This window comes from Camelus ferus, chromosome 3 (assembly GCF_009834535.1).
Source record: "Camelus ferus isolate YT-003-E chromosome 3, BCGSAC_Cfer_1.0, whole genome shotgun sequence".
In the NCBI taxonomy this organism is placed as follows: domain Eukaryota; kingdom Metazoa; phylum Chordata; class Mammalia; order Artiodactyla; family Camelidae; genus Camelus; species Camelus ferus.
In genome coordinates this window covers 828,901-843,181 of record NC_045698.1, presented here as the reverse complement: position 1 = coordinate 843,181, position 14,281 = coordinate 828,901, and the positions used below count along the sequence as shown (strand labels likewise).

The 14,281-nt window shown below is 60.3% G+C and overlaps 1 protein-coding gene across 1 annotated transcript in view; it reads left to right on the top strand.

The window, feature by feature from the left end:
• SLC6A3 (solute carrier family 6 member 3) overlaps positions 1-13,772 on the top strand; it is a 33,696-nt gene extending 19,924 nt beyond the window's left edge. Inside the window, exons 7-14 of the mRNA XM_032469511.1 lie at positions 336-460; positions 2,973-3,085; positions 4,282-4,410; positions 4,998-5,097; positions 5,688-5,788; positions 6,990-7,157; positions 8,577-8,648; positions 12,470-13,772. Of these exons, the coding sequence (XP_032325402.1) occupies positions 336-460; positions 2,973-3,085; positions 4,282-4,410; positions 4,998-5,097; positions 5,688-5,788; positions 6,990-7,157; positions 8,577-8,648; positions 12,470-12,493 (832 nt within the window). The 3' untranslated portion in view covers positions 12,494-13,772. The remainder of the gene's footprint in view (positions 1-335; positions 461-2,972; positions 3,086-4,281; positions 4,411-4,997; positions 5,098-5,687; positions 5,789-6,989; positions 7,158-8,576; positions 8,649-12,469) is intronic.
• The last annotated feature ends 509 nt before the right edge of the window (positions 13,773-14,281 follow it).

Below are 14,281 nucleotides of genomic sequence, written 5' to 3'. Positions count from 1 at the left end.
GGCAGTATCGCCTTCAGCACTGAGTCGAGAGTCCCAGGATCCTCTTGGTCCCCAGGCAAACATGGACAGTTGGTCACCATAGGGCCTGGATCGGCCGAAGTCTGGCCGGAGCCCAGAGCCCAGAGCCGCTCGGCGGGGGTCCCGTGGAAGGTCCCGTCACCCAGCGGGCGGCAGCCTCCTGCAGGGCGGCCCGGGACAGGCGCTGTGGCTGCAGGAGCGGCTGCGGCACTCGTCTGGGGAAGCGCCTTCCCAGACACAGCAAATTACGAATAATGACAGGAAATTGCAGCGGCGCCGGGGCCGGGGCGCTGGGACAGCGTGTCTTGTTCTCACAGAGACGCGGTCATCACCACCTCCGTGAACTCCCTGACGAGCTTCTCCTCCGGCTTCGTGGTCTTCTCCTTCCTGGGCTACATGGCGCAGAAGCACAGCGTGCCCATCGGGGACGTGGCCAAGGACGGTGAGCCCCCCGCCTGACCTCGTGGCTCAGGCCGCCCAGTTCTCAAAAGGGGTTTCCCTGCAAAAGGACAGGGAAACGCAGAGGCCTGCAGAGCCCTTCCCAAGACTGCCGACTCCACTGAGGCTCAGGGGCGCGGCCACCTCCCCCGCCCCCTCCCTGCCCCTGCCTCTCGGACGGCCGTGCTGGGATGCCGAGGTCCGGGCACGCTGCCCCTTGGGGAGGCCACTCGGGCTGCAGGACGAGGGTCCGGTTCCTGGTTCCCCTCATTCAGCAGTCCGCAGTCTTTGTTCACAACGGGGAGGGGACACGCAGCTGCACAGGGCTGCTCCAAGCAGCACAGACGGCCAGGCCGCAGAGCCAGGATCCGGACCGCAACGTGGTCAGCCAGAAGGAAGCTGGGCTGTTTTTGACACGAGCAGCTAAACTGTTCTAAAGCTTTTCCGCCAAACATCCAGCGGCCACGACACATTCAGATGGTAACAGCCAGGAAACCCCTGAAGTCTTAAGGTGGCAACAGAGAGCCATGTTCCCAACCTGCTCACCCAGCCAACGTGGGCCTGGCGTGTCTGCAAACTGAAGTCAGTGGAGGGGGCGCAGGCGGGCGGAGGGCATGGGTGCAGGTGAGGCAGGGAGCAGGCCTGGCCCCAGGGAGACAGAGCCCGGGGCCCGGCACAGATGCGGTGCCGAGAGGCTCTGAGTGCTGGGGCCCCCCAGGCATTGGGGGAAGGTCTGCTGGTTCTAGAACCTGTGGGGAGAGTCACGGCTTGGGCAGCCTGAAGCTAGGTCAGTCCAGGACTCCAGGGCCTCCGGGATCCCTGAGACCAGCCCCAGATCAGGGCTGGGCCCTTGCTTCCCCTGGGAGGCCCCTCTTCTCTGGGGGCCGGGGAGCTGCTGACCTCCTGGGTCTTCTTGCTCTTGGGTGGGAGGGTGGCGTTCAGGGAGGGGTCGGCCCCACTGAGCCCTGAGCTCTCGGCCATTCAGCCCATCATCCCACCGGCTTCTCGAGTTGCTGAGTGTTGGGAATCAGAGATTTGGAGACAGGGAGGATGGACAGACGGGCCCCTCTGAAACTACGGCAAGAAAGTTGGGGGCTGGGATGAAATCTCAGTACGTTTCCAGGTCCACATTCTTTCCTCTAGGAAAAAATTTCAATTAAGACAGGGGAAAGGGAACATAACGCAAACAAAACTCAGAGCAGAGAAATGTGCTCGCCTTCGCATTTGTGCATTTTGACCCTCTTTTGCCCTTTATTATGGTAAATAGCCGTAGCTGGCAAGAACCTCCATTAACCCCTGAGATTAAGCTGAATGTCTTCTGTGCGTTTCCTTGACAAGCAAAGTAAATGTCATTTATAGCCCTAATTCTCAGGGAAACGGTAAAATGTTACCTCGGGAACAGAAACGAAAGGCGAGGATGTTGCTACGTTCTACCGAGCGAGCGGGTGTCTTCCTGGCTTCCTGGTTCATGGCGTTTAGACTTCAGAGTGTTTCAAACCAGCCACCCACTAGTCCCGTGTTGGAAACCCTGCCCCTTCCGTGGGGCGTGCCCGGCCTGACACCAGGGCCTTGGGAGGTGGACCCTGGCTCTGGCCTTTGATTCTCGGGAAGGATCAGGAAGTGCCCCGTTCCTATGGGCTGGTGCCAGACACAGGCCCCCCCACTAAGGCTGGGAGAACCAGGAAAGCTGTGCCCTACACCTCTGTTAGCTCAGGAGGCCGTGCCAGCGACCTACGTGTGCACGTCTTTGAAAATTAACCATGAAAATGGTCAGCTAGCACTCTCCTGTGGGAATATTTTTGACTTTGGGATCGACAGCAGCCAAACTGCCTGGAGTCTGGGTTGAGTCCTGCACTGCTCCCGTCCCCCACCTCCGCCCAGCCCCCACTTGCTGGGGCTGAGGGAGCCAGTGTGGCCCCCACGTGTGCCCTGACCCAGCACTCCCACTCCCAGTACGTCTCTGAGGCACCGTCGAGGGGGCTCGTGTGTGAGCAGAGATACACGCTCTGCAAGCAGCAGCATGTGGGAAGCACTCACTGATTGTGGCAGCTCTGCGTTCATCACGGGGTTTCTAAAGATCATCTTAGAGTCAGACATTGGTGCGGAAAAATACGGTGGTGGCTGCGTGAATGACAGCAAGCCCGCGTGTGAGCGTGTGCACGTGCGTCCACGACGAGCGTGGGGAGAACCAGCCAGCAGGCGCCCCCGGGGTTTTCAGGGATGAAGGGCAGGACCCCCAGAGGCCCCCCGCCCTCCTCCTCTCCCTGCGCCCCCACAGACCCGCATGGATGGGAGAGGTTTGGCGGAACAGTGGGGGCTGAACAAGGCCCTCCCCCCAGATGACCCCATTTCCGGGGTCCTGACCCTGAGCCCACGGAGGGAGGGCTTTCCAGGGAGAGCAGGAGAGAAGGCATTGGGAGGGGTTCCACGGTCCTGTTGCTGGGGCGCTGGGCGGCCTCCCTGGCGGGGGCTGACCTGGAGCCAAAGCGCGGGGCGACCGGGGGGTCTGCTTCCAGGGCCGGGGCTGATCTTCATCATCTACCCCGAGGCGCTGGCCACGCTCCCGCTGTCCTCCGTCTGGGCCGTGGTTTTCTTCATCATGCTGCTAACCTTGGGGATTGACAGTGCTGTGAGTGACCTCAGTGCTCCACGTGCCCTGGGGCCCGCCGGTGGCAGTGGCTCACCTCCGCCTCGCAGACCAGACCGGCCCCGGGCTCTCCCTGGGGGTCCCCCAAGTTCCTGTGCTCACGCAGCCCCTGCATGGGAGGACGGAGGGGTCCCACAATTACGTGACCAGCTCACCCCTTGTTCTTTCCCTCGGGGGTGCCAGCCGCCCTCTCCCTGAGCCCTCTGAGGGTCCTAAACACACACACAACAGGGCAGGTCAGGCCAGCGGGCAGTGTAGGAAAATGAGGAAATGGGGTGGGGAGACCACGCAGAGCCCAGGCAGGCCCAGGAACTCGTGTTCCCTGTTCCTTAGCCACCAGGAGGAAGGGGTGCACATTCGGGGTGAGGGCGGGGGCAAAGCCTGGTCCAGTGAACGTCCTGTGGTGGCCATGGGCACTCAGGAGGCGGGTGGATGGGTCGGCTCTGGCCTCTGGACTTTCTCACGCTCCTCCTACTGGAGACCAACAGCTGAGAACTTGGGGTCCCCTGTTCACCCGAGCTTCCTGGGAAGTGCAGAGGACCACGAACCCTCCCCTTGTAAATGCTGGGTACACAGCTCCGCCTTCCGCCTCCATCTCCCAGCCAGCCTGGCCGCCCGCCCACTGGGCGGACACGGCCTTTGAGCTGCATGTCTGGGGAGACAAATCTCATGAGCAGTTCTTCCTGGAGGAGGCGGTTCGACAGAGCAGGGCAGAGTCTCCCCTGCGGGCCAGGCCTCGTGGGTGACACCCCATCACGACAGTCCCGAGAGTCAGGAAGGCTCTGCCAGTGAGGACATAGCCAGTGGCCCGGCCAGGTCCTCCCTGGGAGCAAAACTAAGCTGTTTGTGGGTCAGAGGTTTGCTTAGAGAAGCCCAGCAGAGCTGAGCCTTTGTGGCGATGCAGTGGGTGGCATTACATCAGCCAGGTAGCACTCCACCCCCAGGGCCTCCAGAGTGGCTGTGCAAATCACCACCAGGGGACAGAGAGTCCACCCCAGGTCCTCTCTCTCCAGTAGCCATGTCAGGAGAGGAGCCCTGGCCGAGGGTGTGTTCTGCACCCTGGCTGCTGCCTGCACAGCTCCCTGCTCGGTGCATGTCCATTGAATTACACACAAACGGGCCCAGGCATGGTGCCGAGGGCCCTGGCACAGCACAGCCCTGCTCTGTGCTGCCTGCAGATGGGCGGGATGGAATCGGTGATCACCGGGCTCATTGACGAGTTCCAGCTGCTGCACAGGCACCGCGAGCTCTTCACCCTCTTCGTGGTCCTGGCCACCTTCCTCCTCTCCCTCTTCTGTGTCACCAACGTACGTACCAGCGCTCAATCCACCGGCTGATGTCTGTTAGCACTCGGGGCCGGGCAGCGACCAGAGCGTTCCCGAGGGCTGCATCCCCCGAGCAACCCATGACTCATGATGACTCACGGGCTGCGGTCACAGGAGGGGCCACCTTGGGCACTGGCAGGTGGAGGTCGCCGAAGCCCCAGTTACTTCAGCACCTGGACAGCTCCCGGGCAGTGCCCTTGGCTGAGCTCCTGCTGGTTGGGCTTGTGGGGCTGGTGGGGGAGGGAGGCCTGTCTGGGGGTGCAGGGCCCGGGTGCCCTCCCCCCCACGGGGGCTCTGCTCTCTGGCATTTGCTTGCTTGCTTTCACTGCTAATTATGCCCGGAGCGCTGGGAAAGGGGAGGAGAGGGGTTTTAGTTTTTGTGATAGACAGGTCCCTAAGAAGCTGCTTGCGAATGAATCTTAGTGACTTGAATGACACTTTGTAGGGACTAAAGCAGAAGATATCTGTCAACAGAAACTGCAGGCCAGGTTTATATTTGGGGAGAGTGCTTTAGTGGGCGAGGCGGGGGTGGGGGCACCCCCGTCGGCAGGCGCTCCCCTCCCTCCCAGGGCGGCATCTACGTCTTCACGCTGCTGGACCACTTCGCGGCTGGCACGTCCATCCTCTTCGGGGTGCTCGTCGAGGTCATCGGGGTGGCCTGGTTCTACGGTAAGGACAGATGGAGCCTCCCTGGGGGCCGGTGTGCTCCAACCGCTAAGACCCAGCTGCTGCCCCGGCAATGCGACTGGCTGGCTGGCGTCCTTGGGCTTTGGGAGGCTGGTGTTTCATGGGAACAGTTTCAGTTTGGGAAGATGAGAGAGTTCTGGAGATGATGGTGGTGATGGCTGCACAACCATGTGAACGTGCTTAATGCCACAAACTGTGCACTAAAGTGGTCAACTCTACGTTATATATGTATTTAGCGTGACTTTTGTAAGTGAAGAAAAATGATTGCAGAGGGGAGGCAGGGACAGCAGTGGGGCAAGGGGCAGATCACCCGAGGCGGGAGGAGGGCGGGGACCAGCAGGGAGCATTGCCGGGGCCCCACAGGTCTCCCTTAGGGGGCGTCGGTGATCCCAGTGTCAGCAGGGGGACAAACATGGGGACTCCTGGTCAGCAAGACCCCTGGGGGGCCTGAGTGGGGCGGCCTGGGCACCTGAGGTCATGGGGACTGGCCCGGGGGTTAGCGAGGACCAGCAGCGCCCGCAGTGCCAGGAATGCGCTGTGCTGACCTGCCCTACTCGGCTGCCTCCCCACAGGCGTGTGGCAGTTCGGCGAGGACATCAGACAGATGACCGGGCAGCGGCCCAGCCTGTACTGGCGGCTGTGCTGGAAGTTCATCAGCCCCTGCTTCCTCTTGGTGAGGGCCCGCTCTGCCCAGTCCTCAGGCCACCCCAGAGCCAGCAGTGGCCACACCCAGGCTTGTCCTTGAGTAAAGCAAAGCCTGAGGCTGGGGTGGGGCTCAGCGCTGCCTGGGGACCTGGGTCTCTGGACAGCAGTTGGCAGGTCACAGGACGCTGCAGGAGGGCAGGCTGGCCGCTAGAATCCTCTGGTCTCCTGAAGGTGTGGCTCCCTGCTGGACCCACTGAGAAACCTCACATGGGGTGCAGGGGGGTCTCCTACCCGATTAAAGCCATGTGCATCCTGCTTGGAGGGGAGGCCAGAGATGAGCAAGGCTGTCAGCTGACCTTTGCCTGAAGGACCATGATGAAATTTAGAGCTCAGGGGCGACAGGTACTCAGACCTCGAGGACAGGAGCCACTTGGACTGACACAGCGCGGCCCTGGGGGCCTCCCCAGGCACGGGCACCAGCGCGTCCAGCACCTGCCTGGCTTCTGTCGTCTGGGCCGGGGGTTTGCAAGCTCAGGCCCACGGCCAAGTCCACTGCTCACTTGTCACACTGGAGCATGGCTGTGCAGGGTCATTTACGACTGTCTGGCTGCACAGCAGGGTGGTTGTGACCCAGCCCTGATGGCTCACGAAGCCTGAACCGTCTGCCCTGCCTGGTGGCCACAAACAGACATTCAGGGGCTGTCCAGGTCTGAGAACAGCGCCGTGGGCAGACGAGCGCCTCCATGACCCTCCTCCCGCCCAGCCAGCCCAGCAGTGCTCAGGGTGTGCGTGGACTGGGCAGGCAGCTCGGGCAGCCCCCACCATGGCCAGTGAGGGGGGGTGCAGTGGGGGTGCAGGTCCTGGCCAAGCGGCATTACCCCCGAGCTTCAGGACCTGTTCGTCACCCTGCCCACCTGGGAGCCTGGGCTCTGTTTCTCAACCGCTCATCCCAAGGGGTCACTCCAGGCCAGCGAGCGGTCCTGCTTCTCCTGGGGCGGCAATGTGGGAGGCTTGCAAAGGACAGTGGGAGAATGCCTGCCCCTAGGACCTAAGAGCTGGAGGTTCCGTGCGCCCCCCGGCCCGGTCCTGCCACAGCCTCCCGCTGCCCGGGTCTGCTGTCTGCAGGGCCTGGGCGTGAAGGGGCACCCTCCAGCAGAGAGACCCGCTCCTCCCCACCTCGCCCTGGCCCCAGCCCGGAGCTGCGCCTGACCCCTGTCCCTTGGTTTCAGTTCGTGGTTGTGGTCAGCATCGCCACCTACAGGCCCCCACACTACGGCGCCTACGTCTTCCCCGAGTGGGCCAACGTGCTGGGCTGGGCCATCGCCGCGTCCTCCATGTGCATGGTCCCCGTCTACGCGGCCTACAAGCTCTGCAGCCTTCCCGGGTCCTTGCGGGAGGTGCGTATTTGGACAGGGCTCCCTTGCCCTGCCCTTCCACCCGGTTGTGAGGCCACCAGCGGGGTCCGGTGGGTGTCCTCGTCCCAGGCCGGCTCCAGCCTGCTCACCTCTGACTGCAGGAGGGCCGGAGAGGATAGCGACCATGCCGGAGACACTGGCCGTGGGAGGAAGGGGGCTGCGCCTGTGTGGGCGTCTGTGTCTGTGTGTCTGTGTGTGTGGCCCTGTGTGTGTTTGCGTCCTCACAGGGGCACGTATGTGTGTGGACTTGCCTGTGTCCACGCCACATGTGTGCATATGTGCTCTACAGAGTGTGGTCCAGGTGAGAAGGGCAGAGGTCTGGAGGAGTGGAATCAGGGGGCCCCAAGTTCTCTCCTGGGGCCGAGCAGGGCCAGCGGGACCCCCAGGCTGGAGCCGTCATGTAGACCAGGGGGTTGCTCCGGGCCTTGCAGTCAGGCACCTGCTGGGAGGGTTGAGCTGGTCGCAGGGGTCCCTCCGCTTCATATCTTGGCACTGAGATTCCTGGAAGTGACAGAGGACATGGGCCTCCTTGGAAGGACCACTTACAAACCTGCTCAGAGCTGTGGCTGGGAGTTCTCGGAAGCTGCTCTGTACCCAAATTCTGCAGTCTCTCTTGGGAACAGTGGGCAGTGAAGACCTGTTACTGGTCCAAGGACCCCCCCTGGGGCCACCCAGCATCCCTAGGGTCTGGTTGCCCAAGGTGGGTGTCCAGCTGGTCCCACAGCAGTCAGACGGACCAGAGGTGACAGGCACAGCAGCAGGGCAGGGTCACCAGTCCCTCAGGCTGCCCCCGCCTCCTCGGGGTCCCCGAAAAGCCAGATGGTGTTGTGTGATAGAGACCCCTCCCACAGCCCCCCTCGCTGGCAAGCAGGGACCAGCCCTGGAAAGAGCAGGTGACAGGTCATCTCTGTGGGAGACCCCTCTGTGTCACCGGGGGAGGGAGGGCCTGACCCTCTGCCAGCCACACCCTGAACATAAGCCACATAGAGTCTCGGTGCTGAGACAGGTGAGGCTGCCACTGCCATGTGGGGCAGTCCCTAGGGTAGTGACACCTGGAGGGGAAGCCTGGCCTCAGGGCCAGAGAGCCAGCTGCTCAGTACGGCCAAGCCTGAGCTGCTGACGTGGGCAGGAGGCAGAAGGAGAGCTTCCCTAGGGAAAGTGGCAGAGAGCGGTTTCCTCGCCTGCCCGCTGGGAGAGAGCGTGGTCCACCTTTACTCAGGCCCTGCAAGCTTCACGTGGGGACAAAACCCCCTCCAGCAGCGGCTTCCTTCAGGCTGGGCTGGACTCTGCTCCGGGGTCTGGGGAGACCCGAGCCGACAGCTCCGCGTCTGAGTTCGGTCCACCTGGGCCTACTCACCCTGCTGGGCGGGGCAGGCACCACAGCTGTTCCCTCTCTTCTAGAAACTGGCCTATGCCATCACGCCCGAGAAGGAGCGCCAGCGGGCGGACAGCGGGGAGGTGCGCCAGTTCACGGTGAGTGCCGCTCTCCCCATGCCGGTCGCAGGGGCGGCCTGGGTGGGTGCCCCCTCCTCCACTCCCCCAGCGAGGGGCCTGGTCAGGGCACCAGTATCAGCCGTGGGTGCTGCATGGCCGAGTCCCTCCAGGACACGGACACGTTGACTCGAAACCATGTACAAGGCACGACTGTAGGCAGGGGTGGGGGAGGGGAGGCCTACTGGGACAGAAAACCTCCTATTATGCAGACTGAAGGCGCAGGATGCTCGGTCCCCACTGCACTTCCTGTCTCATTAATTTCAGCTGTGTCCTGATTGCTCCCTTTTCTCATTAGGTCTACTCTGTTACACCTTTACTAACTTCTTAGTTTACACCTTAGATCGTCAATTTTCAACCTTTCTTCTTTTGTAATGTAAGCATTCAAGGCTAAGAATTTCCCTCAACATACCCTGTTGGCTGCATTCCACAACTTCTGACGGAGCATTTTATCATTAATTTTAAATGCATCTTAATTTTCACTGTGACTTCTTCATCCCAAGAGTCGCTTAGAAGTCAGCTTTTGAATTCCCAAATACATGGAGATGTTTTATCTTTCTGTTACTAATTTCTAAATTAATTGCACTGTGATCAGACACCGTTTCACTCATTCTTTGAAGAACGTTGAGCCTCCTTTATGGCCAGTACCTAGTGGACTCTCATGCGTGGTGCGTGCGCCTTTAGATGTGGTGCATTCTTCAGCGGTTGATCTCCTTCTGTTCGTTGGGGTAGACTTGTAGTCATGTTCAGACCTTCTACAACATTGCTGATTCTGGCTCTGTCTGACCGTTATTAATTGGGAGATATTTAACGGGCTACCCCACCTTAAAAGTGTATTTGTCCAGTTTACCCAGTTTTTGCTCTATTTTGAGCCTGTCTTCTGAGACAGAGACGTGTTCAGAATTATCACATCTTTCTGGTGACTTCTCCCCCTTGTGACGGTCTTGCCCTGAAACCCTGTCTGTCTGAGACGACCACAGCCGCACTAGGTTTCTTCGGAGTTTACCTGAAATATCTTTTGTAACCTTTTAACTTCCAGCTTTGCAGTCATCTTAAAACGTAGGTGTCTTTTGCAGACCTCGAGCACACTGGAATGCCTCCCTCGGCAGTCGGGCAGGTTAATCCATTTACATGTTGTGATTACTAATACAGCTGGGCTTGAGTCTGCTCTTTGTAACTCTTGCATTTTTTAATGTTTATTTTTTGCTCTTTATTGCCTTTTATGATTGTTTTTTTCCTTATTCTACTCTTTCCTCTCTGTTATGAACTTACATACTTTATTCTATTAACTTTATAGTTGTTTTTGAAATTGTACCATGTATATTTCAAGTATAAAGTTAAATATTTTCTGACCCCCATCCTGAATATTACAAGGACTTCAGTTTTCCTCCCACAATTTTCAGCAAATATTCAGAAATATTTGGCTATTGTTTCTTCAATTTTTTTGCTCCACCCCTTCCACTTACACACATATCTTCGGTCGCCTTATTCTCTCTGCTCTGTGGTTTTATTTTGCATGCTTTCTGTTGCCCTTGTTTAGTTCACTAAGTGTTTTCCTCTGCAAAGCCCGACTCTTTGAAAACCCGCCCAGCACAGCCGCCGTCTCCCACGTGGCGGTTCTCCTCCCTAGAGGCCCAGCTGGGTCCCTTGTGTCCCTCGTGCCGCCTACCTCTTGGGATGCGTGGAGCGCAGCTGTGGCCACCGGAAGGCCCTCGTCCGCCGGCGCTGGTGTCTGTGTCTGTGTTGCGTCCGTCCTGGCTCACTTTCCTCACAAGGGGCTGGATTCTGCTGCCACTTTTCGTGTTCAGTCCTTTTTCATCGTGCGCCACATGTTGTGAGTTTTACCTTGTTAGATGCATTCCTTTTGATGCTCTTGAGCTTTGTTCTGGGATGTTGTTAAGTTACCTGGAGACGGTTTGATCTTTGGGGGGCTTGCTTTTTAAGACTTGCGAGGTGGGAACAGAGCAGAGTTTGGTGCGAGGCTAAAGGTTCCCGCTGCTGGAGCGAGACCTTCCTGAACACCATCCCCAGGACCCCAGCCTCCATGTGATACTCTTGTTCACCTACAGGGGGACACAGCTCCTGGCCTGTGCATTTCTGAGGTGTCCCCCGAATCCTGCCAGGAGGGTCTCCCTGGCCTTGGGGGCACTGAGAATAGCTGACCCCCGGCGACCCTGCACACTTACTCTGAAACTCCAGCCTGTGAACTCAGCAGCCTTGGGCTCCCAGTGCTCAGCCCATCCCATCAGCCTAGGGGGTCACTGGGCCCTACCTGGGCTTCCCCTTCCCCGTGATGAACCTAGAAGGTCCCCGGAGGCCGTGCTGGGGGCAGCGGGGTGGCTCACCCTGCTCATCTCTCTGGGCTCTCTGTCCTTTGTCGTCTGACGTCCTAGTCTGGGAAATCGTATTATGTGCACTTTGTTCATTTTACACTGCTTCAGGGGATAGAGTCACTCCATCTGGACCAGCAGCACCTTTGCATGTGGCTCTGGTCCCTTCCCTCCGAGGCTGCCCAGCACCCATGTTACGTCATTACTTAAGCTCCTCTCGTATCCCCTGCCTTGTCCCGTTTCACCGCCAGCCCCATTCTGACTCCGTCTCCGGAAGCTGCCTTTGGCCTGCCTGTTTCTGGTGAACAGTGCATCACTGTAAGTCACTTATTTCACTTTTTAAATCATTTCTTACATAGCTGCCCCCAAATCTGACGACCACAACCGCTGGTGCATGGGGGTCTGAGCTGAGCTCTGGTGTCGGCTGATCCACGCACAGTGGGCTGCTGTCCGTGTGTCCGGTCCTTCTAGTTGAGGGCTGGTTCAGTTGTGGGAATTCTGAGCGGCCTGTGAGTTCACCTCCTCCAGAGAGGGTCACCTCTGGCTCATCTGCGGCAGGACAGGGGCTCGGGCCTCAGCTGGGGCCCGAGTGTGGCTCCCCAGCCTCTGCATGGCTCTGGCGTCACCACGGAGCCACTGCTCCGGCCACAGGGCCGCTCCTGCTGCTCGCGGTCAGGCCCCGCCCACTGGCTCCCTTCGTGAACACGCAGGTGTGACCTGAGCAGGGCTGGCGGCGCTGCACAGGCTTCCGGGGGTAGCAGAGAGCCTATCGTGGGGCCAGCGGGAGACCTGGCACCTCCCCGTCCCCAGCGTGGCGTGTCAGAAACAAGCCTTCGTGCTCTCAATTGGAAATGTTTGAAAAACAGTTCTTGCCATTTAGTGCAATCGAATGGCTTATGCTTCAAAAATAGGCTGAAGGAGCAGCTGTGTAATGACAGGCGGTGACATCTGTGGACAACTAAATAGCGGCCGCATCCATCTCGTCCGCCCCGCGGGGCACACAAGGCCTCATCCACACCGCCTGGGGCCACACAGAGAAGATGGAGCGCAGGGCACGGGTTTCACGGGGATGATCAGAGGCCCCAGGAGAGTGGCTGCGGGGGGCCTGGGGCATCACAGGTCCTGTGTGAGCTGGCGGGGGTGCCCTGAGACCAGCCCAGGCTTGCCAGCACCCAGCGTCCACCCAGCAGCTGATGTCACTGCCGACGTCTGGGGGCCGCAGAGGCTGCTGGTCTGTGCTCTGGCCCCTCTGTGCTCCCTGATGGCTCTGTGTGAAGCGATGACTTCCCTTCATAAGGTTAAAGCAGGCACCAGGTCTGTCGTGCACCGGGAGCAGTGCTGTGCCCCCCGCCCACTCCCACCATCCACTCTGCTGAGGGGTCCCCAGCGACAAGCCGGGCCCTCAGCCGAGGAGCCGCCCTTATCCAAGCAGCTCCTCACTTCGCTTCTGAACCAACCCTCTTTTCTTTTCAGCTCCGCCACTGGCTCGTGGTGTAGGGGAGCAGAGAAGGGAGACCCCAGGCGCCGACCGCTGCAGGACAGACGAAAACGAAGAAGGAAAACCTGAGCTTAAGAGAAAGGAGGGCTGCTCCTCTCTGTAGCCTCTGCTCCACTGGACACACGCGTCTTCACCCCTGACGCCCATGCCCTCTCGGCCGCGGGGAGGTGCCCCGCCCGTCCGCGCCACTGTGTAACTCACGTAGCCTGTGCTGCTCCGCAGGTAGCAACGTCGGAGTCCTGTGCCGTGTGTGTAGAGCTGGCCCCTCCCCGCCGCGCCCACCCCAGCACCCCCACAGCCCGCACCTGCTGTCACCCGTGTGCTGAGAAGCACCATGCCTGTAGATTACAGATTCTCTGCTGAGAATCCCAGCGCTCACAGTAGCTTCCTGGACCCTTTGTTTCGCTCATATTGAAAAACCAGGTGTCTATTCTGCCTGATTGTGCAGAGGTGAGACGGAGGAGTCCGCACAGAAGATGACAGCGTGGGGCCACACGTCCCCACGTCACCCGTCCGCTCAGCCCCCACTGAGGGTGGGGGCCGGGTGTGCAGTGGGAGCGCTGTCTATTTCCTTGCGGCCGAGGGAACAGAGCTCCGCCAAGTCCGCGTGGGCTGCCACCACCCCTGCCCGATGTGGGTCCCAGAGAGCTCTTGGCCACCTCACCGTGGACACCCTGCCCTGGAGAAAGCGAGCTCTCCGGGAACAGGGAGACCGTCCCCCATGTGGGCCCTGACCGCGCAGACCCTGTCCCGAGGCTGCGGCCTGGACACCCCGACCTCGGGTGGAGACCCTGCCGGGATTTCTCCGGGCACCTGTCACATCAGTAACTGCACTCGTTTCCTTAGGGGACGGCTTTTAGAATCCTGCTTACCTGTGAATCAGAACCAGTGCTCAGAATCCAGGCTGGTTTCTGAAATCTGCCTGCTCGTGTCCTGCTGTTGACGAGGATTTTGGACTGTTGACCAAGGACCATTCCTGGCACGGCCGCCCGGAGGCTGGCCGTGCGCTCTGGGCCGGCTCCAGCCCGCGGAGCCTTCTCGGCCATCCCTGCGAGCGGACCTCAGCCCAGGCGCGGTGGAACCAGCCGCTCGGGGGGAGCCAGCTTGTCAGCCGGAGCTTGCGTGCAGTTTTGGGGGGAACCGGGACCCTTGTCCTGTCCAGGAGCGCCCCGTGCTCATGTAAAACCCTGTGTCATCCATGTCCGTCGGTCTCCACCGGGGCCTCCTGCGGTCGTCACCAACAATAAAGAAACCCGTGGGAAAATGGCCGTGGCTCCGTGGCCACGTTCTTGCTCAGCCCACCGTTTCACCAGGGCCGGCCGCCTCGGGCCCCACTCCCCTCCCGCCAGAACTGCCTTCACGCGCTTCTCCTGAGCCGAAAGGGAGCACAGCTGGGGCCCCTGCAGGTCTGCTGGGCTTACCTGGAACCCGCCCAGGGCCCCGCTGGCTCAGTGCTGCCCCGTCCCGCCCCCCCACCCCATCCTGCATCACGTCCAGACTCCAGCCCTGCAGTGTGACCACCGCCACTGCCCAGCCCAAGTGCCTCTTCTGGGGACATGACACCAGAGTCCCGAGTGGCTCCCTGCCTTAGGTCCCTAAAGATCCCTTGTCCACTCTGTGGCTAAAGGGGTCCTTCTCTTCACCAGTCAGCTCTGGCTGCAGCCCAGAGGAGGCCCCTGTGGTGGGTCACGGTGCCTGGAATAGACACTGACGCCCCTGATGTGATCAGTGGTCGGGCAGCTGTGACCCGCCTGATAGGACACTGGTCTCTCTGCCAGGCCCCCGTC